The 24,034-nt window shown below is 43.3% G+C and overlaps 1 protein-coding gene across 1 annotated transcript in view; it reads right to left on the reverse strand.

Moving 5' to 3' along the window:
- Positions 1-13,860, reverse strand: part of COPG2 (COPI coat complex subunit gamma 2) — a 24,583-nt gene extending 10,723 nt beyond the window's left edge. Inside the window, exons 1-12 of the mRNA XM_037388673.1 lie at positions 13,696-13,860; positions 12,238-12,290; positions 11,420-11,500; positions 10,455-10,526; positions 9,224-9,303; positions 8,311-8,386; positions 6,618-6,710; positions 5,387-5,473; positions 3,048-3,205; positions 2,236-2,369; positions 1,470-1,537; positions 663-851 (exon numbers count right to left, since the gene is read on the reverse strand). Of these exons, the coding sequence (XP_037244570.1) occupies positions 663-851; positions 1,470-1,537; positions 2,236-2,369; positions 3,048-3,205; positions 5,387-5,473; positions 6,618-6,710; positions 8,311-8,386; positions 9,224-9,303; positions 10,455-10,526; positions 11,420-11,500; positions 12,238-12,290; positions 13,696-13,732 (1,128 nt within the window). The 5' untranslated portion in view covers positions 13,733-13,860. The remainder of the gene's footprint in view (positions 1-662; positions 852-1,469; positions 1,538-2,235; positions 2,370-3,047; positions 3,206-5,386; positions 5,474-6,617; positions 6,711-8,310; positions 8,387-9,223; positions 9,304-10,454; positions 10,527-11,419; positions 11,501-12,237; positions 12,291-13,695) is intronic.
- Between the last annotated feature and the right edge of the window lie 10,174 nt (positions 13,861-24,034).

The raw sequence follows: 24,034 nt of genomic DNA on the forward strand, positions 1-24,034 counted from the left end.
CAAGGGCCTTCCCTCCCTCCTCCTGTTCAGCGATGATCCTGACCTAATCCTAACTTAGTCACATTTTGTCATTAAAACTCTTTGCAATTTAAAACTTGTCCAATACTTTTTTCTTTTTCTCATAACAACAAGAACTTAAGACCGCTGTCATTGACTTTGTATGTTGACTGCTACACTGACTTTGTAGAGACATGCTACACTCTTCAAGGCAACTCCACAACGTAAAAGGAATGGGTATAGGTGAACTACCATCCTGAACCAAGTTATTACCTGAGTTTAGTCACTATAAAGTTTAAAAATTAGGTGGAAACTTATGGTTCACACTATTTCCTAACGATCACACTGAAGTGGTATAGACTCAATCAGAACAGTTAAAATCCCTCTTCCCCTCCAAAGAGGCAAGCAGAAGGCAGCACAACATTTTGCAAGATACTCCACAGGAGCCAGGAACCCACAAAAATGACATTTATCCCTTCTTGGAGTGGTAGCATGAAATGACATGCTATATTAAATTTGGAAGCAGAGGATTACACCTTCTGAATTTCAAGCTGGGTTTGCTCTATCAGACAAAATCATTGAAGGATTAATGGGAAAATCTTCATAGTAACAAGAATGGGAGAAAAACCTGCAGGTGGAAAGAGCAGAGGCCTCCAATGCCACACCTTAAACTCATCTGATATTTCTGACACGAAGGAAGAGATCTGTTTCATGAGTCTGTCTACACTGCTCTCACTGCCTGTCTTCAGCAGGGTGGTGATGGCAAGGGTAGCAATACTGCGGTTGGAGTCAGTGATGAGGTTTTCCAGATCCAGATTGCAGGCAGTGACTGCAGATGGATGCTTCATGGCCACCTGTAAAGAACGCAATTCCAAATTATATGGCAGTAACATGCTACAGTTCAAAGCTTTTGATGGGGCAAGGATTAAAGCTCATTTTTTTAAAACCTTTTTTTTCGAAGTATTGCTCCGTTCCACAAGGATTACAACTAAATCTACATCATATGACTGCTGACAGGATGCAATCAAAGCTCAGGTTCTTTTATTTCAGCATTTCAAAAGAACTGTAAGTTACAGCTCATGGGTTAACAGTCACAAACTGCTTCTGTTGTGGTGTGCAGCTTTGAAATCAGAATGTTACTTCCTTCACACACATCCTAGCCATGCTTTTTACAGTATTAAATAACTGAGACTCTTCTTCCTTACAGCTGAGAGCCCGAAAGTTATCAAAACCCAGCTTGTTATAGCCCTGTGGTCCAAAAGTCAGCAAACATACCTTGAGTGCAGAAAAGATTTCTGTCACACCAGGAAATCTGGCATGGAAAAGCCAGTTCTCCAGCATGGAGTATTTCCAAATACAGTAATAACAAGAACAGTCGTTCTGCTTTAGATAACACACCATTAGGCACTGAAGTCTGGCTTCCTCTGATGCTTAGAGATTTATGCTTGTTTAGAGGTTTTGGAAACACTCACTTTATTAAGGGTCCGTACAGCTGCATATCTCAAGACAGGTTTGGGAGAACTACAGAAAAGCTGCAGCACTGAAAACAAATGAAAAAGGAATAATCAAGAGAAGTAACTCACAACAAAATGGCAAAGCATAGAAACAGTTTAACAAAAAACAGCTTCCAGCACTGCAACTCCAGGCACCTGTAATGTCTGGAGAGCAAGAAGGTGACAGCCCTCATGACCACACCAGATGAGGAAAGGGAAATTGCCTTGTGCTAGCACTTTCATATTGAGAGGTGCAAATAGTTTAGTAAGAATTCACCACAGCAGAAAACCACATACGGTCTCTTTCAAAGAAAGAGAACAAAGTAATGTTTCCACATTCAGCTAAGCACTGCTAAATATTCATGCAGCTCCATCTATAATTTATCACTAGCTTCACAAGAAAGTTAAAAATAAGCTCTCATTTTTCATCTTAGATTAATAATAGGTGGTTTGCACAGTTGCCTGTGGCGCATCTGTACTGTCAGGTTCTCTTCTACCTTCCCTCCCACCCCAACTTCCTGCAGCTGGAAAAAGGCAAGTATTGTCCTGTGCTGCCTCTGCCACCCATTCTCAAAAGCTCTGGATGAAATGGGGAAAAGGGATCAACGTTCTTCTCATCCAAAAGCCTGGGGACAATCAGAAAATTCAGGATTTGAGTCCAGTATATTATATGTTTTACTGTCTCTGACATGCTTTACTGCCCTTTCTTTCAGCTGCATCACTGGTACAAAGGACTATGGCCAACCTGAAACAGCTGGTGCCAGCTCCCTGGCTGTGCAGTTTGGGAGATGGATGATTGCAGAAGCAGCTTCATAAATAACCATTTCATGCTTATTCCGCAGACAGCTCTCAATGAAGTCAAACAGTGGACTTTCATGGCTACAAACAGAAGACATTTCACAGTGCAATGCTGAATTACATACAAACCACTTATACCGCATTTCTGAGAAGCTGACAGAAAGCACAGCTAAGGCAGTGGCTTTCATGTTTCCTACACTGCCATATTGCTCTAAACTTTTTATTTACTAATATTCATCTTTACATTATGTTCTTCAAGCTAGAAATGCTGCATTCTAAAGATACTTTACTATTAAGTATCACATACCACTAACAAAAACATCCACAGATAAAAGAATTTTATCAGGAGGTGAGTTTCTCAGATAACAATACCCTCCTTTGCTAGTATGAGAGATCACAATAGGAGAGATCTTCTTGTTTGTATCCCCCACAATATAGGCAGATTCTTATTGCATTTGAAATGCACCTAGCTAGACAAAGTAAAAAAATATCTCCAGAGATTATTCTGCAGTTTTAATCTTACTCATGGCTAATTTTTGGCGGTGTGGTGCTAAAAATCCAAACCCCACCACACACCCACTACACATACCACCAGAGTTCCACCTAGCATTCTGCTTCTACCTGCATTTTATTTTTAACACTACAGTTCTGCCTGTGTGTATATTTCCACAAACTTTAAAAAAAAAATAATGCACATTTCTGAGCTACCATGGATCTCAAATTATAAATAGGTTTTGTAATTCAGATGCTGCCTCTTACCCCTCTTCAGATTCCTTCAAGAGTTTGCTTGCAATTCGGATCAGCATGCAGTATGCAAACTGGGATTTCAGTCCAGATTTAGTGAACTTATTCAGCATCTTGGAAACCGCAAGGCGATCATTTTTTCTAAGGTGATAGAGCAGCCCCAAAGCATGATACTAGGAAATCAGAAACAGAGATGTGCAGGTATTCAATATACTGTGCCATTGGAAAAGACATAAAAGGCGGCTAAAAAAAAAATCACTGTTTCATAGCAGAAATACCTTCTAACCACAAATGATCCATATTTCCTGACAAGTTACAAAGACCTACAGATAGGCAGTACTTCCTTCCCCTTCCTGTCTATCATAAGACAGCCTCAACATATTTCTGAAGATCTAAAGAGCCATCCATGAAGTCTCTGTTGCCTTTTCTTCCCATTACATGTCAAACCTTCAAAGGTTTCTGCTTACTAAGTTACACTGCACAGTAACACTTGCATTTCTAGCACACTCTCTATCTAGGATATCCCAAGGCCTTTAAATGACAGCTGACCTTATAAAATCATAGAATTATGGACTGGTTTGGGTTGGAAGGGACCTTAAAGACCATCTAGTTCTAACCCCCTGCCAGGGGCAGGGACACCTTCCACTAGACCAGGTTGCTCCAAGCCCTGTTCAACCTAGCCTTGAACACTTCCAGGGATGGGGCAGCCACAGCTGCTCTGGGCAGCCTGTGCCAGTGTCTCACCACCCTCACAGTAAAGAATTTCTTCCTAATACCTAATCTAAATCTCCCCTCTTTCAGCTTAAAAGCATTCCCCCTTGTCTGTCACTACAGGCCCTACTAAAATGTCCCTCTCCAGCTTTCCTGTAGGTCTCTTTAGGTACTGGAAGGCCACTCTAAGACCTCCCTGGAGCCTTCTCCAGGCTGAACAACCCCACCTCTCTCAGCCTGTATGCCTAGGAGAGGTGCTCCAGCCCTCTGATCATCTTTGTGGCCTCCTCTGGACTCACTCCAACAGGTCCATGTCCTTCTTATGTTGGGGGACCCAGAGCAGATGCAGCGCTGCAGGTGGGGTCTCACCAGAGTGGAGCAGAGGGGGAGAATCTCCTTCCTCGACCTGCTGGCCATGCTGCTTTTGGTGCAGCCCAGGATATGGTTGGTTTCCTGGGCTGCAAGCGCACATTGCCAGGCCATGTTGAGCTTTTCATCCACCAGCATCCCCAAGTCCTCCTCAGAGCTGCTCTCAATCCATTCTCCACCCAGCTTGTATTGACTCTGGGGGTTGCCCTGACCCAGGTGCAGGACCTTGCATTTAGCCTTGTTGAATTTCATGAGGGTTGCACGGGCCCACCTCTCAAGCCTCTCAAGGTCCCTCTGGACAGCATCCCTTCCCTCCTGCGTGTTGACAGCACCACTCAACCTGGCCTCACTGGTAAACTTGCTGAGGGTGCGCTCGATCCCACTGTCCATGTCACCAACAAAGATGTTGAACAGCACCAGTCATAGTACCAACCAACCCCAGAGAAACACTGTTTGCCACCAGTTTCCATTTAGACATTAGACATTGACAGCAACTCTTTATGTGGGACCATCCAGTCAATTCCCTATCCTCTGAGTGGTCCACCCATCAAACCCACGTCTCTCCAGCCAGCACTTATCCTTGAGGCATTTATGGTGAAAGTACAAAGGAGCATTTCCATTTACTTGCCAAGTGGTTTTGGTTGTTTTGGTGGGTTTTTTTCCGTAAGACTGATTAAGAGCAAGGCTTAATGAAGCTGCTAAATGGGCAAAAACAAAGCTAACTTTACAGGCTTGTTTCTGATTGTTAGACTGTAATGCTGACTGGACATACAGACTACTTTCATTTCCACAGCTGTTTGGAATATTTATGCAAAGATTTTCTTTTCAGGACAAATCACTGATAATTCAGGGTCATCTCTGTGGTCCTGTAGCAGCTGGCAAATTTTCTCAAGGCCAAGATGAGATCTGGTGTTCTAGGAGGCAGTGAGATAATTTCTTAAGCCTTTTGAAAACTCAGATTCAAAGCCCTTCTGCAACAACTACTGTGCAACAGTCAGCAGCATTCCAGCTGTCAGGTTAGTAAGGAAACAGCAGGGGACTGCACTAAAGAGCCAGCTCTTAATTAAGAATCTTGCACTGGGATCACAGAGAAACTCATGATTGTTCTGAAACAGCAGAGTTGTTTCCCTCCAGTTGCAATTCTTGTTTTTAAAAGAGTATTGGAAAAAGAAAAACCAGGTACGTTTTCTACAGTTACCTTAAGAACTCCCACAATACCATTAAAACCCTGTAGTGTGTTTAGAGCTCCTCAGGGCAGCCACCCTCAAACATACCTGCACCATGACGTTGTCACTAGAAGCTGCTTCTTGAGCTTCATTGATCCACCGTTTGACTACGTCATAACTGATCTTCATCATATGCTGGAAGAAGCCACAATTTGAGACTGCAGACAAACTTAACATTAGAAGTACAGTGAAGACCTTAAGCCTTGTTCTCAGATTTTAAGTTTAAAGACTTCAAGACAATCTAGGGTGCTGCTGCATATTAAAGGTAACAAAGAGTAACTCCCAAATACACAGTTTGTATGGATGTGCTTGTTTGAATAAAGAGAAAATAACTCAGAGAGCTTTTGTTTATATTCAAACAGGACAGAAGACAATACTATGACAAATCACCTGCCTACAGTTAGTCCAGCAGGAAGACTTCAATTGTAAGTATTAATACAGCCTTGTTTGCACCCTTGGGGTCCTAACAGAGTCTCTACTCCACCTCATCAGCTGGACCTCTTACCTCCTGCTCTGCCTTCTTGATCTATCAATGCAGCCAGTCTCTTAATCCTATGCACCTATAAACCATTGTTTTTCTTACATCTCAGTCTCAGACTACCATACTTCCACTTGTATTCTCCTCTTTAATAAAAATATTAACCTAATGAAATCTTTTCCAGCCTTTTCTCCTAAATAAGGGAGAGAAAAACAGACTGAACTTCTGTGCCTAGCCCTCTACTACATATTAGCAAAAATAACCTTGAATTGCAGTTTTATGATGGAAGCAATTTCATGGATTTGTTGTTTGCAAAGCACAAGGCAGACTGCTTTTATTGCCTGTTACAGAACTCACATGCTCTTTCAGTGTCATCAGTGCTAGTTCTTCCATGGCACAGAACAGGTTGTTTCTACTTACTCTCACCAAACCAATAAGCACTTTCACAGTCAGTGTGCTTGACTTATCGAAACAGACAAGACCCTATCCCAGAGAAATTAATGTTCTACACTAACTGCATAGAGATGCCTCAGAACTTTGCACTTAAAAGTTATTACAATTGATATATTCTAAAGTGACAGAACACTAACAAAGAAGTTTGAAAAGACAGAGTCAAACGAAACTCCACTGCTACTATTTCTTGTTTATTTTGTGATAAGGAGATGAAGAAGAGTCATATAAAAGGTGGAGGAGATTAAGAACAAAAAAAAAAAGGCCAGGCAAAAGGTACACATGCAGTTGACCAGCCTTCCCAGCAAAAACACAATGAGCACATTTACAGTAAACTGCTGCTTTACTTACCAAGGAAGATACCAATGCAGAACTAGACACACTGGGAACCTTGTCCACAATAGCTTGCTTCATGTATCTCTCAATGGCTTGTAGCATCGTACCCTATTGAAAGGGAAAGTGTTGATATTCCAGAGGCAGAACTTAAAAGCACTATAAGGCAAAAATAGAGAATCATAAAGTGGTTTCGGTTGGAAAGGACCTTAAAGATCATCTAGTTCCAACCCCCTTGCCAGGGGCACAGACACCTTCCACTAGATCAAGCTGCTCCAAGCCCTGTCCAACCTGACCTTGAACACTTCCAGGAATGGGGCAACCACAACTTCTCTGTGCAACCTGTGCCAGTGCCTCACCACCCTCACAGTAAAGAATTTCTTCCTAATATCTAATCTAAATCTGTCCTCTTTTACTTTAAAACCATTCCCCCTTGGTCTATCACTACAGGCCCTCTTAAATAGTCTGGCCCCGTCTTTCTTACAGGCTCCTTTTCAAGTGTTGAAAGGCCACTCTAACGTCTGCAGAGCAGTTCAGCAGCATCCCAGACTCTGGGGGAAGTCTCCTCCTCCTGCAGGTCCTTATTGTTGCAAGTTTCATTCTTCTGCATTACTGGCCCCTCTTCCTACTGTGTGTGCTGGTGGGAGAGTTTTTGGCTGTTTGGCTGTCAGTCTGCTGCAGGTTGTGCTTGGAACCAGCTATCTAACTCATTCTCAGACTCCCTGATGTTACACAGCCTTCTCAACTCGTCCTGCAGCTCAGCCACCTGCTGCAGGAGGTCCTCCACCTGTGCGCACCTTTTGCAAGCACGTCTGATGCCTGCCCCTGCCGCAAGCAAAAGGTCCAGGTGCTTCCTGCAGTTTGCAGCCTGCACTGCACCCTCTTCCTTCAGCAACTCCATCTGGGTGGAGGCATTTGCCACCATTGGGGCAGATGGTGCAGACTGCCCAGCTGAAGCTGCAGGCTTTGCCATCAGAGGAGTGCCCACTGTTCTGCCATGAGGGTCAGGTAGGATGAGTGCCCTTGACCTGTGCAGATGGTCACAGAACCACAGCTGGTTGCTGGGTTATATGGACTTGAAGTCTCTCCACTTAGCCAGCAGCCTGTCCCTCCTTTCTCCCTGCATGCTGGTTTGCTCGTCCTCTAGCACTCCCCAGGGCTGCTCTTTATGGGAGTGGAGGGTGGCCACTGTTACTTCTGGCCCTGTCTGTGCCTGGTCAGCTGCTCTTAAGCATGCTGCTGGCTCCTGGCAGGTCTCTGTACCTGCTTGGGGTTCCTCCAGCTCTGGAAACATGCCCACACCAGAACTGACAGCCTTGGCCAGATACTCAAAAAAGCAAAGCATATTCACAGCATGATTCAAAAGGCTATCAGAAAAAAAAAATCTTTAACTAATTCTGAGAACACATACTTCTGCAAGGGAGAGATGAGTATAAGCTGCCAACCCTGAAGGTTTAGTGACATGATCAAAGCCTAGAGAAAAGCAACCTCAGATTAGAAACCAGAAGGCAGGAGCTCTGGAGCTCTAACTCCATGTTTACAGTGCTACAGCTCCACAGAGTTCCTCACATGTGCAGAGGGCTTCAGAGCTGTCCTCCCTAAAGCAGCAGTTCCATTACTACTATAAGGATACACCCTGCAAGAGAGTAGTTTTTCCTGGTTTAAATACTATTACCATCTCTCCCTTAACAGTGATCTGATTTGTACTTACATCAGTGATCCTGCAGAGTGCTCTGATGGCTGGGCCTCGGTATACATCTTCCTTCCCTGTCATGTCTTTGGTCAAACTAAAATAATCAAAGACACCCTGTTAACCCTTCTTTAATATCAATGTCACACAAAGACCAAGACATTTACCTCATCTCATTTAGTGATTCTTCAAGTTGCTACCATGTGACTGCTAAGCTCTAGTATTGGCTAGAAAACTTCTTAATAATTAGCTATTTGAAAGTTATTAACATCAGTTTCTGGGGAAATACAAATCATTACAAAATGCACAGTCGATAATAATGCTTTGCCATAGGCCTGTTTCATTTAGCTCAGCCATTCTACTTCTTAGCAGCGTTGTTCTTTCTACAACATAAAATTTTTCGTTTAGATAATTGTGAAGCTTAGTTCGTTAAACAGCTTTTAAAAATATATAAAATAAAACAATCACTTAAGCACATGCCACAGATCTCATTTTTTGCTCTCGCAACAAATGTAATGTCTAATCTGTAGTAAAAAAAATTGGTAATTCAGCAGGCAGACTGAACTGAGCTTTTCACTGCTTTTCCCTAACTGCTCTGACAGCAAAATGAAACAGAAGTCACAGTCTAGGTTTTGAAAAAAACATCAAGCACCAACGATTTAAAAAAACCCACACCACCACAAGAAAACAAAGCAGAACCAATTGATAGACTGTAGGCAAGCCTCTTGCCATTTCAGAAAAGTGTTACAACACAGTAGGAAGAAATTAACACTTCATATGGTGACACATACTCTGTATCATGAAACAATTTGTTTTCCCTTGCTGTATCCTTTATAAAGCATAATTACAGAAAATCACAGCAGCTAAAACAAACACATTAAGATACAGCTAGCTGTTTCAGAGCTCTGATACTGTTTGCTGTAGGTTCTACTACCTGCTTGTGACAATGATGACGTCCTCTGAAATATTGGCCATCTCTTTGATAGTAAGGTAACACATTCTTCTAAGTGTTTGCTGTAAAAGTGCATTGCAGAAAGACATTAAACTCAATGGTTAATTATGAATAAACACTCCCTAAAAGTTCTAAAAGTTAAAGAAACTTGAAAGGTAAATATTTAAATTTGAAAGTTAAATAAACTTTTAAATAGGACACCCTCTTCCCCTCTTTACACAAAGTTATAAGCACACAAACAGAACTATGCTTGACAATTGGATAAGAGCCTTACTCCCTGTTACCAAACAAACCAGGAGAAGAATAAGAGATACATATCTTGTGAAACTATAAAACTAAAAGAATTAATCCACATTTTAATTTTGAAAGAAGTGATATATGTCTATATGCAGAAGCCTCACAATTATCAGTTAAAAGCTGTAAAAACAACTTCCTGTGATCTGTTATTGTAAAAGAAAAACAGAAATATGCAAAGAGCACTGACACTTAATTCTTTGAAAGTGAATGACATTTACATTAAAAAAAATTCTAAAATGTGGCTATGAGAAAGGTCCCAAACACTCTGTACTTCCAAAATTTTTATTCCACCTTTAAACAATGACACCTGCAACGTTCCTCAGCCAAATTTCTAAAATCTGAAGTTGCCAGTTCATTTTTAATAAAAATGAGTGAGACCCATCACATGACACATACCCCTCAGTTTTTACTCTCTGTGCAAAAGAGATCAGAGAAGAACTTTAATACTGGGTGAAGTCCAAAGTTTAATCCAGCATTTTTAGGATGTTCTCATCACTTGACTGCACCCTGATTCATTAATAGAGCAAGCTGTTCTACGGAATAGCAGTATTTGACCTACAGGCAACTTTAAAATTCTATTTTCAGTTAAGCATACGGTGATTATTTCCAAGTGTAGAAACAGTCATAAAATTACAATGATTTGTATATTAAGGCTTTCTGTCATTATTCACATTCTTTACAATAATTCCACTCGGGGGAAAAAAAACCACTAGCAAAACCAACCCGTAGAAGTAACCATATGTTATTATTCAATCATTTGTTTCCAAACCATGAATTGCCTTCAGCAAGTACTCTGCATGCAGAGCTTGTTCTCTGAAGTACTTGCCTCTCACATCCCAATATCCAGCTGTTTTGTAGTTACTGCAAATCCAGACAAAAGCAGGGAGGCAGCAAGTTGTAAACACTAGGTACTTACATCATTAGACTGAAATAATCTGGTCATTGCAAAAAAAGCTTCTGTGGCTTCAGTGGTTCCAAAATGTTCACCCTGAAAATAGCATATAAAAAATGAGGGAAAAACCACCACCATTATTCAGCTGCCTCTACCTTTCAGCCCTCATTTATAATACCTTCCCACACACCAAGAATATTTTTTTGAGACTTTTTCTCATGTTAGAAACCATCCCTCCCTCATTTCGTGTTTCCTGGGGAGTACATGGCCAGTTTACCATTATTATCTACTTGATATCAACATAAATGCCATCCCAATGCGACAGTGATAAAATAGTTTGTCAAGGAGCCTGTGTTCCCTCTTTTGACATTAGTGTGTCCGCAGTTGTTTTTGTGTCGTGTTTGTTAACTAGAAGGATCCCCTTGCTTAAAAGGAATCTGCTTAAAGATCACTGGTGCTAATTAAGACTGAACAGCATAGGTCCCTCCTAACTGATCGTAACTCCTGTTAAATACTGCCTGACATGCAGGAAACCTGATCTATGCGGATACTTAAAGAAAATCTCCTTCCTTATCACACTTCCAATGTCTCCCCAAAGAAAAAGACTTTCCACTTCATCACTTCCTTCCTGAGCTCTTACCTCACCTCAGTTATTCCTACTTCAGCTAGGCAAACACAAGCAGCTTTTTAATTACATGGTGCTGCAGTGATCACAGACCAAGCAGCAGCTCTCACTTGGCACTCAGGGGAGAAAAAAAAGAAAAAAAAAAAAAAAAGTCTTAAAAGCTTCAGTGACATCTCATTCACCTTAGCGGCAAAGTCAGAGGAGAGCACACAATATCACAGCATAAAAACTCCATTTCTGATCTCCTTAAAAGCTACCTCCCAAGTCTGACAGGAAGAGGTATAAAACTTCTTTCACACTGGAAGTTGTTAGAAAGCAGGTTCAGGAATGTTCATTCTGGCTGGGAAGAAATCATAACAGTTACCTGGTTCAGCAAGTAAAGTATCTTGGTAAGGATGTGCAGGCATCTTCGTGGATTTATGGGGGTCTCATTAAAGATACGTGCCTACAAACACAGCATAAATACTGTCTTACAGTATAGCCCAACAATAATAATTTCTCTTTCACCATAAAAAATAAAGCAATTTGTTTTCAATCAGGTAGCTTATAATTTTTTTCATTCTAAAAATGTGTCCCGGAGAATATACTCTTGTTGTTCCACTCATGCATGTTTAGTTTGCTGGCTGGACAGCAATTTGAACAAAAGACAACAACTTGGTATACCATCTGGAACTAGCAAAAATACTTCAAAATAAAAGCATAACAACTTAATTATTTCCATAGCACCTGTGGCCCAAAGACTATTTAGCACTAGTCTGTAGGAACACAAAACTGAAACTATTACAGTTCTTTGTACCCACAAAAAATCCCCATTATTTAACCACATGTTCATCTCACCACTTGCAATCATTCCTGGAGTACACAAAGAGAAGCAGGAAAACCTGTTACACAGTATGTTGAACAAGCATTGGAAAACATGTCACCTCTTCAGAAAAAGCACCCTGAGATGCTGTATGTCTACATGGAAGGCAGAACCCACAAGTAACCTAATTACCATACATTAACCCCTTATGGAGTAACTACATGTGGACTTAATTCACATACCCTGTGGTTTGAAATTAACTAAATTAATTTAGCCATTCATGTTTACCAAGAGTTGTACTGTAAACCTTCCTTAAGCTTCTAACACTGCCTAAAGGAAAAAAAAAAATATATCCAGCATTATACTACGATTACTCATACCTCCTGAAGCACAGCACTCTTCTCCAAATGCTGAAAAGGATTAGAGCCACTACCTGAGGAACAAATGAGACATGTCAGTTGAGGAAATGCATTCTTCACAAAAACCAGCAGAATTGAACATGCTGGAACTGCCCCTAAACGTTACAAAAACACCTCACTGCTACAGTGACATACTTCTTGGAATAACTCATGTTCTCCACCAAGAGCTCTGAATCCACTTTCTTAAATTGTATGTTCACAGTTACAGAAAAAAAAAAAGAAAAGGAAGGGAGCACTTTCAGCACAGCTGGAACATGAGGATGAAGAAAGATGTTTACAAGTAAATTTGCCTTAATACTCCCTTTACATAACATTATTTACTCTTTATCTTTTCCCGCTCCCATTTTTATTCCTTCAGGCACAGGAAGCACTGAAAGTATCAGGACAGAGCTGCTGGCCAGAATCTGAAACAGAAGTATATAAATCAATGCACCACTAAAACAAGCTGCTCGGCAAACTCCACAAACAGTCTGGCTGCTGCACATCACAACAGTGCTAACACTAGACTATCTCCATACTGTAACTTTGCAGCCTTCTAACAGTCCAGATCCCAGATTTTTTGGAGATGGCACATTTCTGTCAGCAGCATACAGAGGAGACCAACCTTCTAATCCACATTCATAGTGGAACTGCCACTCAAAACCACCATACAGACATATAAATCCCTCCAAACCCTCACTACTGCTACTGGCCCTTTTCTCCCAGCAGTAACTCAATTCGTTTATTCTTCAAGTTCTCACATCGCAAGCAGAAGGAAAGCGAGAATGAAACTAACTCAACCCAGCTGGGCACATCTTGTGGCTCAGAAGACCTTTGAGCAACAGCAACATAAAATTCAAGACGGCACCAGTTACTACAGGCAACCTGAACTTAGTTTCCAGCGAAAACGCGCAGATGATGGCTTCATTCACATCTGTACCTAACGTGATGGGTTTTTTCCCACCCGCCGGGTACCTGAACGCCTCTGCTCATGGCACAGTCCGAATGGCACAAGGTCCGTGTGTGGGACCGGCTGCCGCCCTGCTGCCAGGCTGAGATGCGGCCCCCAGTCCAGCCCAGCTCCTCCCCACCACGGCGGGGGCGGGAAGAGACCGCCCGCTGCAGCCCGAGTGTTGAGAGGAACCGGATTCCCTTCAAGCACCGCCTCAGGGCCCGGGGCGGGCCCTGCAGCCCGCGGACCGTCCAGAAGGGCCGCGGCAGGATCCGAAGGAGGCCGAGGCACCAGCAAGCAGGCGGGACCTCCCTCCTCAGCGGCCGTTACCCCCCTTCACCTCAGCGGCCGCTACTCCCTCACCTCAGCGGCCGCTACAGGCCGCGGAGCGCGCTGGGCGCCTAACGATGGCTCCCCGCAGGGCCGTACAGCTACGCCCGCCCCTGGGCCCGCCTCCGGCTCCCTCCCTGCCGCCGCCAGCCCCGTACCAGACTCCTCATCCTTCTTATCAAACTTCTTAATCATGTCGCCGCCGATCGCCCCCCTCCCTCAGAGCTGCACGGCCGCGGGAGTTCCCGCCGGAAGATCCGCCTCCCCCGCACCCTCTACCATCTCATTGAGCTGCAGGACTGTCATTCAACCCCCTACGCACTTGGGGCCGCGGGGCGCCTTCCGTCTATACAAGCCCCGCCCCCTCTCCCGCCCAGGGGCGGGGCCGAGGCGGGCCGGCGTGCGGACACGTCTTAAAGGGGCTGCACCGCCATTTTGTGAAGGCGCGTTTAGCCTCCGCTGACGGGTCTGGCGCCGGCCGGCCGACCAGCAGAGCTAAGGGGAGGCGAGGCGCCGCGCCTTTGCCCAGACGCTGCGGTGTTTCAGCAGCAATGGCGGTGTCTTCCTGCAGTGCCCTGAGAAGGCCACTGCTTCCCTTCTCCCTGTCCCTTGTAAAAATGATAGAACTAAAAAGGAGCTGTTGGAAGTTATTAATGCCTCAAACAAGGTCTTCCTGAAAAGATGGGATGCAAGCAGCCTCCTTCAGAGTGACGGGGCCCCTGGAACCCCCCAGAGGGGATGTGGGTCACCCACCCTGGCACCACTTCCCACAGCAATGGACAGCCTGCGAGGCACTGGAGGGGTTTGCTGGGTGGTGGGTGCTGCTGAACCACCGAGCGGCTGCTGCCTGCACTGGGAGCCATCACTGCGGGACACGGGTGACACCGTGGTCTGAAAAAGGGGCGAGAGGGACAAGGGCTCTGGCAGGCAGGTTGCCATCTCACCTTGTGGCTGGGCCAACACCGAAGCACAGGCCGTTCCTCAGCGAGGAATGCTTGAGAATGCTCCAGCATGGCCAAGTTCCATGTAGTGGCAGCTTCGGGTGTGTTATTTGGGCACAATTCCAGGCCAGTTACAGAGCTGGCTCCTGACTACCTCAAATGTCTGCCCCGTGAAGTGGCTGAGGGCTACCATGGCTTTAGTGTGCCCCTTCTCACACTCATGGTGTTGCCTTACAGGTGGAAAATCTTCACATTGAAAGAGTTAAGACCCCAAACTCAAGGAAGGTGTTTCAAGTACCTTAGAGAGTTAGTTCAACAAAAGAGGCTCATGGTGGTTGTAAGATAAGGGATGGGTGTAAGGTAAGGGGGGACCCAGGTAATCCCATGATAGACAACTCCATTTTGAGAAGGGATACACAGGACCACAGAGATAAGAAAGTTACAATGACTACGGAATTAAACTCTATAACTCGAAAGTTATAAAGTAGGTATGTTTATTGCGCGCAGATGCACGGGGGGGATTGCTCCTCCACAAGCGTGTGTGCCCGAAGTGATGAACCATCTCACATTTATACAATAAAACAAATGAATATTCAATTAACGCCTATACATATTCATTACCTAAACCTGCTTACTCCCTTCATATGTTAATTAGCTTACCAGTCCTTTGCCTAGAATGTGGTGGTCTTGCAGGTTTGTAGGTGATTCATGTCCTTGCGACCATCTGATCTTCTCCAGCAAGAAGACTTAGCACTCCCTTCCTCTAGATAACATTGGAATGTCTCTCATCCTTTTCTCATCCTTTTTATAAATAGCCCCTTTGTTAGAGGAAGAAGGGTAGGTGTCTCCTCAAATCTGTGTGGCTGTGTGACCAGACACCACACCCATGACCAGTCACCATACCCACATTCCTGAGCAGACATATACAATCACCATCGATGTCCATTGTCCCCATTTCACACTATTTCTCCATATCAACAAGAGAATGGCAACAATAGCCTCAAAGGGTATGGTCTGCTGGTCCCAGAACTGAGTTTGGGCAGAAGTAAAGGTCAATCAGTGGTGCAGTGAAGAAGATTACAAGCCTTCATCTGAAGATCCTGATGACCACCCAAAGACCACCAGGGAAGACTGTATGCAGACCAGACATTTGGAGTTCCAGGAAATCTCGTGTATATGTGAATGAGTTCTTGGAAATCTTATGAATATGTATAACTTTGTGGTATATAGTCTCTAAAAGTTTACCAGATTATTGGAGCATTTATGGTGGAGCTATCCCCAGTGCTACCCTAGCACTGGAATGAAGAATACCTTACCTAGTAACGGTTTGCTGTTATTTAATTTAATTATATCGGACTCCTTACCCAGCCACACCTAGCTTCCCACTTCGGTGACGTTAGAAAGCAAGGGGGTTTGGCTGCTGCTGATCTTTGTATCAACATCAAAAATTATGATCTGTTGGGTTGAGATGGAGATAGAGAGTGCTTGGCAGGTGTTACTAGTGAGTATTATCACAGGTACTTTTTGGAGTATTTCAAGCTCTGAAATTCTTTGGAGAAGAGGGAGAAAACTCCCATGTCCTCCTGGGTAACTGGAGCAGGGAATTTCTGCTGCATCTTAGATTAGCACTGCTCATGAGCCAAATATTTTCCTCTCCCTCCAAAATCCCTGTGGCTGCAGCTTCTTCATAGAGGAGGCCTTGGAAAGACTGGTCCTGGCACCATGCTGCTGGCAGTATAGAGCAACACCCAGCACCTTGTGAGTTTGAGTGGCTGGAGTTTTCTGTTTTTTCTTCTGCCAAGAGGCAAGGGCCAACCCTGGCACCTGCCTGCTGCTCTCTTCCCTCAGTCCGAGAGGCAAAGAGATGCTTTCCTTTAAGAGGATTTCATCAACAAGGCTTTTCTTCATGCTCTGCCTAATACTCTGAGGACTCAGCCTCATTAACTTTCTACATGCAGATGGAAGAAGCTGCCATGTCCCTTTGCTCAACGCTCCTACAGACCGTGGTTTTCAACAGAGGATCTTCTGAGTTTAGTTGCTTCAGAGATGATTTCTTTGGCTATGGGTCCACCTGCTCCTCTTAGTATAAAATGAGAAGCCCAGCTCTTGTCAAAAATATTGAGGGAGTGTATCAGGTCTTGGGATTGAAAATGAAGCAGTACCAAACATGGACCTTGGCATTTACAAAGCGGAGAAGTGGAGAGCCCTGTGTAAAGGGAAGAGCTGTACTGTAGATCAGGTGGGACAGGGGGGCTCTGATAATTGCAACGTTAAGGTCTGGATGCTAAATTAGTTTGATATAAATTAGGGGAAGAGGCTAAGAGGAGGCAGCAACACTGAAACAGAGGGTGGAAGAAAAGAAGAAATAAAAGGCAGTGAGTATGGAATTAGTTGTCCCAGTAAAGCATACACAATGGCATGTCCTGCTTTACCTCACTTGTGCTTGTGCTTGTGCCTCATCATCTGGGAAGTGCAGGCCCACATGTCCATATAAAAGTTTAGCTCAATAACTTGCAAATAGATGTCAGGCTGGTGTAGCTTCTTCAGATGTACAAAGCTTTAGCTGTTACACAGTGGTCTTAAATGGTGACCAGTTACATAAGGAATTATATGTATGGGTTCCTGCTGCTGAATATGTGCAGGGTGAATTACCATACAGTTTAGGATGACTACAGCTGCCAGAGAAGCTTTTATTCGGGGGCTGAGAGGTGTCTACTCACAACGATTACCCCATCTCTGCAAACATTAAAGGCCAGGTTGGATGGGGCTTTGAACACCCTAATCTAGTTGACAATGTCCCTGCTCATTGCAGGGGGAGGTTGGACTAGATGTCCTTTAAAGGTCATTTCTATTACACAAACTATTCTATGATTCCATGATTGCAGCTTTGCCACAGATGGAGATGGAGAATGACCAGTGGATTTTTAAAGATCTTGTAAAGAGAGTGGCTTGCAGTAGGCTGGAAAAATATTTTATCTTATTATGCATTATTACCTGTGGACTGGGGTGGAGGGTGCCAATGCTGTGTCTCACCTTCCCCACACCCTCTGGTCCTCCTCCTACAGCTACCCAAGAAATTAAACATTGGTTTCTGTTTGCTTCTGACTTAACAAAATCTGTGCAGTAGGTGATGGCTGGGTGCGGTATTTCTTGAACCCATCCTTCTCTCTCCTTCTCGAGGAACACAGACTTCCTTCTCACCTGGTTTAGGGAGGGCTCGGTAGTGGAGTTGTGGATATTGCCTTTCTCTGCTTCTCAGCAAAGGTTTTTGAGAACTGTCCTTCAGCATCAAAATTGCTGTCTTTGGAGAACCTAGGATGTGAAATGAAAACTAGACCTAGGAAAGCAGACTGACGTCTCAAGGATAGCTTTGTTTTACTTGATTATGCTTTTCAGTACTTGACAGCAGTAGATCATGCTAGTAACAAAACAAACAACCCTTTTCATGGGTCAGGGAGAAGGCAGCAAGTGGGTATTGCTTGACCTTGGGCCCAGCACATCCTGTTCCTTGACAGGCTGGGGCTAAAGCAGATTTTCTGATGTCTCAAGCGACCTCAACTGCCGAAATGCTCCATGACTGTTGATTTAGGGTGAAGTAGAGCCCCTTAAGTGTCCTTCTCCTGCTGTTAAGTGTTCTGGTCCAGCTATTATGCTGCTGCTTCCAGAAAGGGAGAGTTATTCTTGGGTTCATGTACCTGCACTGTCCTGGAGGAGACTCCCATCACAGCTCACCTCAGCACCATTTTAAAACCAGGAATAGTAGTCATGATGGCCCATGAGAATGGACAGGGAGATGAGAAGCCATAGAAATACATGGGCTAAAGCATCTGTGCAGAACTGTTCTTCCTTATCAATCAAAACTGTTTGAGGATCTTAATTGCCATTGAAAAACACTCAAATAGCTTCCTTTTCACCCTGCATTTAGAAGAGGCAAATCATAGCTTTGCTACCTGCTGCAGGTCCTTTTCTTAGTCTTGGATCAAAGTTACAGGTCAAGATTCGTGTTAGTGCTCTGGCAGGCATTATGTAGGAAAGCAAAGAGTTTCAGCTGCACCTGAACATAAAATGTTTCCGAACCATTTCTCCAGGAAAACTTGTCCTTGGCTCTGTGAGCTCCTGCCATTGTGACTCCAGCAAAGGAAAGTGTATCTGACTCTTGGGGGCAGGAGTGCTCTGCTGGTATGGCATTCACTCACAGGGCTGATTCTCTCCCCCCAGACTGCGCAGCTCCCATGAAATGTGTTTGCAAGCCTCGGCTTGCTACGGCATGCTGTCCCTGTCCATTATCCATGTCATATGCTTTTTTCACTCTCCCTGCCTGAGACACTTTATGCAAGCAAGGAAGCAAAGACATGAGTGGAACCCCATGCTCAGTACTGTTCCAAGCAGTGATGCTCAGGTCCATTTAGACTTTTGTTATCACCATTTTGCTGTAAAGAAATGGAAGTACATGATAACACGATGTGCTGCCAGTCCTGCAGGAGATGGAGGCATTAGGCTATGTTGTGACCATTAATCCCTTAAGTAACAGGACCGTGTTTGTTGGTTTATTTTTTTAACCTTGGATGTCTTTTTTCCATGTTATCTGCATATGGCGGGTAACAAGCAGCTGAGCTCCTCAGCCAAGGTGAGAATGACTCAGATGGTGAAGGTAAACAGCAAAAATGAGGCAGGATTGGCTTGTTCTGGTAGTACCACTGAAGTCTCTCAGACTTTGAATGTACAGCCAGCCAGAACTGAACCAACAGTCCGTGGGTATGGCTTCTTGTTATGTTTAATACAGTTTCAGTGTGAAGCACCCCAAAACCCATGTTCTCTTCCCACTCCTAACTACATGCTGAGTTGACTCCACTGTGTCCAACAGCTATGCAATTGGCTCACTGATTGCAGGAAGTGGACCCAGTGGACATGATCTGATTGCTGTTAAATCATTGATGTGACCTGCTGCACTGAAAACCACACAGTCATCAGCCTGAAGTTTGAAATCAACATCCTAGTGCACTGAATGTTGCGGCCTTCTTTGAGCTGTGACTCTCCAGCCCTCAACAGACCATCTTGATAGTTTAAAAATTAAGCTTGTTCCTTGTGCATTGATTAGCTGTGCAGTATTTTACTGTTGCAAATTGCTTTTCAGTGTAAAAAACTGTGTGGTTACAACTGAGCTCAGGGAGGGGATTGTTTGTTATAATGTGTTGTCTTGCCTTCACTGAAGATTTGACCACAACTGCCATGAGTCTTCTGCAGCTATTGAGATGTTTCTGAAATGCATTGCTGTTGAACGGTGCAGCCTCTTTCCTATACCAGGACAGAAGGAAGGGCTGAATTAGAAGAACCAGCTTCATATATCATAGAATGTTTTGGGTTGGAAGGGACTGTAAAGATCCCCCTGCTAGGGGACACTTTCCACTAGATCACACTGCTCCAAGCCCCGTCCAACCTGGCCTTGAACACCTCCAGTGATGGGGCAGCCACAGCTGCTCTGGGCAACCTGTGCCAGTGCCTCGCCACCCTCAGAGTGAAGAATTTCTTCCTAACATCTGATCAAAATCTCCCCTCTTTCAGTTTAAAACCATTTCCCCTTGTGCTATTGCTACAGGCCCTACTAAAAAGTCTGTCCCCATCTTTCTTACAGGTCCCCTTTAGGTACTGGAAGGCCACTCTAAGGTCTCCCCGGAGCCTTCTCTTCTCCATGCTGAACCACCCCACCTCTCTCAGCCTGTCTTCCTAGAAGAGGTGCTCCAGCCCTCTGATCATCTTCCTGGCCTCCTCTGGATTAATTCCATTTTACAATTACAGAAGTAGGAGAACTGCGCTCCTGCACCAAGCTTGAGTTTTCTGGGCCCACTTTTTGCTGAGAGGATCACCTGGAGAGAGCCCTGTCTCCAGCAGAAGCCACAGAAAATGAGTAATCTTTCTCACTCCAGCACTCCAGCGGTCACCAGGGTTAGTGATTTCAATAGAGGACTGTTGTGTTTAATAGGCATTAAAGTCTGTCTTATGGAATTGACTAGATTGCATTTGGACCAGCCTATATTCAACTGAGGCTGTTCTTCAGAGGATGCCGCATAAGGGCTTAGGTACTGCATCATTCCAGACTACCTGCTGAAGTAAGTAATATTTTATCTTGAAGGAGCACGTATCATTACACCTTCTGTTATGCTGGTGAAATAACTTCCCATGGGTGGCAGATCAGCAAGGTGTGATCCTGTGACCTCCAGACGTCAATATAGGTGTCACCTGAGCTAGAGAAAAAGTGCCCCAAGAACTGCTCTGCTAGTCCATTTCCTTTTGAAGGATCTAATCCCAGGGTACTTCCCTCCCCCCCCCCCAAGTTTTTCTTCTTATGCAGACTTGATGGCATCAGTAATTTTAATGAGAAGGAGTAATGTGAAAATACAACCCAGCCCTCCTTCAGTCACACTGGGGAAGGACAATGCCCTGAAACATGTGGTCTTTCATGCACAGAAAAGGTCTGTGAAATGAAAGTTCTGTGCTTCGTATGTGTCAGCCCAGTAGCTGCCTGGGACTGGACAAATTGCCTCTTCACTGAGTGCTGCATCCTAGAAGATGATGAATTAGTATCAACAGCAGCATTTAAGATGCTGCTGCTTCCAAGTGAAACAGCAGTGGTAGCTTCATAGAGCTGGGATGTTAATCCAGCAGTGTAGCCAGCATGTTTGCTAGCAGAGGAAACAGTGCCACCTTCACTTACCAGGCTGGGAATGTTGGCATGCTCTTTCTCATGCCTCATGGAAAATCTTTTCATGCTTGCCACCTCTGGGGATAAAATGAAAACAAGGCAATTCATTAGCAAACATGGTAATCAAAGCCTGTATCCTGCTAAATACAGCAGCACTGATCTCTGCAGGTACTTTAAGTGACAGAGCAGACCGAGATGATAAAATACTAGGTCATTATTCTATTTTTAAGCAACTTTCTTTTCAAAGTTATACTTTTCTTAGTATTCTATTAATGTGGTCATGAAAGAGATCTTAATTTCATCACAGTTTCCTGACTTCTGCTTATAATGCTGTCCCCTTACCTTGAAATTTGATTTTTCCACAACCAAGGACATTATAAAGACTCTGTATGGTAATGCACAGGTATTTATACTTAACCATGGTTTTTTCATGGCCCACTGAGGTGCAGCCAATTTTGAGCCAGAAAGTTTAATAGTACAGACAGTAATTTTGGGCAAGATACAAAGAGCAGAGTGGCCACTTCTGAAATATCCTACTCAACTACTGAAATGGTAACAGGGCCAACTTCTGACATTATTACTTTTCCCTGAAGATACCCATAAAATAAGTTAAAATAAAACCAGTTGGTTTCCAATTAAAAAAGACAACTAGACTGGAGAAATGAATGAATTAATTCACTGTCTTTTTCCCTAGAATTGCAAAATGCATGAGAAGAAAACAAACTAAAAAATGCTTTGAATGTCACAGTTACTTCAAGTATCTGTTTTTTCCATTACCATACTTTGTCGCTACTATTTTTAGCTGTCCTAGACATCTCCAGTCCAGAGAACTGGCTCACATCACATTTGTAAATTGTGAAAATTGGTTGGCAGTGCTGCAAAATTAAGAGTACGGCTAAGAATCTAAAATGCCATTTTATATAACTACTTAAGTGATTTAGAAACTTCTTTCCCACTGAGAGCTGCAGTACACTTTATGCTTGTTTTGCCAAATGGGAGATGTTTACTGCATTCAAAAGCCCAGTGGCTTTTAAGAATTTAATCCCCTTAGGCTGTTCAGAAATTTATGAAACGTCATGAAACAGCATACAACTTTAAACACTTAATCTATAGAAGAAATGCAGAGCTGGCATTTCACTAAACTCTTTTTCTTCCATGTTGCAGCTGGTTTGCAGTTCAGCAAAATAAAATTAGCAAAGATGGAGTGTTACTACTGAAGTGACACTGTTTGAAGTGTATAAGTGCAGGCAGAAGTCAAAAGATGCGGGTGGCTGTTAATCGTACCCCTTTTGACAGCAAGGCAGAAATAATCTTCCTGAATGCTGGATGTCTCAGGGTTAGGAATCCTGTTTGGGCTTCATTTTCAATGGAAAGATGAATGTAGTTTCAGACGGCAATTTATCTGAGACAAGTGTTTTGGGACAAATTCACTCAAAAAATCCCAGGTTGTTTGCTGACCAGGTCTGAGACGTCTGCAAAAGGCTTAAAGGCTGCTGTGCACCCTCTGCTCTGAAAAATACAGGTTAAAAAAAAATGTACCCTGTGACAGAAAGTAAAAAAATATCTATAACAGTACCAGGGGAAAAAAAGCATTTCTGTATGCATGCTAAGTAAAAGATTGTAAGTGTTGTGCAGAACCTTGAGCTTAATTACATGCAGCTGCAGCAAAATAAATCACTCTGAGGAATACCCCCATTTAACAGCTTTTATTTAAAATAAATTCACAGTATTTCAAATCCTAGCCAAAATGTTCTCAGTATTTTATTTTTTGATTTTCCTTATACTGTGATTCAGCAATTAACATCAGAGTTGTTCACTGCTCCATTATCAGCAATACAAATGTACTTTGAATGAAAAAGAAACTAGTATTTCTTTAGCTAACACTAGTATTATGCTCTTATTCCCTTTGTTGGTTGGGAAGAGCAAACAACACCTGATCTGGCATAAGGCCAGATGATAACTGTGGAATCTATCAACACTTTTTGAACCAACTACAATCAAAAGATGAAATTTATATTGGGTCGGTGCCTTGCAACATATAGTTATAGTAGGGTTTCATTCCGTTTAGAAGTTTTGAAGCTAGATTTACTTATCATTAAACCATGGCTGTAGAAGCTGTGTTTCTTTGTGAAAGCATATTACAGCTGCTCAGAACAAATTATCACACCTTAAGATACAAGTGACCCTGCAAGATTACTCTAGGTAATACTTTATGTGTTGGCCTTAAAACCCCCAAATTCTGAAATACGCATCAGTAAAGTATTACCCTGATGGGCAAGAAGGCATAAAGGAACAGCAGTTATGTATAAGTGCTTCCACAAAGCAACTTCTGGCTTTGTGGTTTTGCAGTTTTCTGCATAGATTGTGATAGCAGAACTGTGGCATTTTACTATTTAAGATCAACCACCTAAGGCTGAATGTGGCTGTGCTAACAGCCTTTGGTTTTGTTCATAATGTCCAACCTGTTCTCAACTACTTCCTGTCTGGCCTTGTGAATATTCCAAGTGGATGTGAGGGGGCTGGATATTAGCACAGAGAACTTACAAAAAGGAAAGTTTCACCCATAGGAAGATGTTGACTGCAACTTCTACACATCTTCTGGCTATTTTACTAGGCAAGGGGCTGCTCTCTGTACTGAATAACTTCAAATCTGGAGCAGAGACACATTTGGGAACTATATTTAGGCCCCTCTCTACATCTTTTGACACTTCAGTGCTTTAGAAACCTGTCCCTAGAGACCTCATGTCCTGGGAATTTAGCATTCATTGTTGATATGATAAACTGTTACTCCTTGAAGCTCACATTTTGATTGTTTCATGTGAAAATATGCTGTCTAGCATCTTGCTTTCCCCCATC

Source organism: Falco rusticolus, chromosome 5 (assembly GCF_015220075.1).
Source record: "Falco rusticolus isolate bFalRus1 chromosome 5, bFalRus1.pri, whole genome shotgun sequence".
NCBI classification, from domain to species: domain Eukaryota; kingdom Metazoa; phylum Chordata; class Aves; order Falconiformes; family Falconidae; genus Falco; species Falco rusticolus.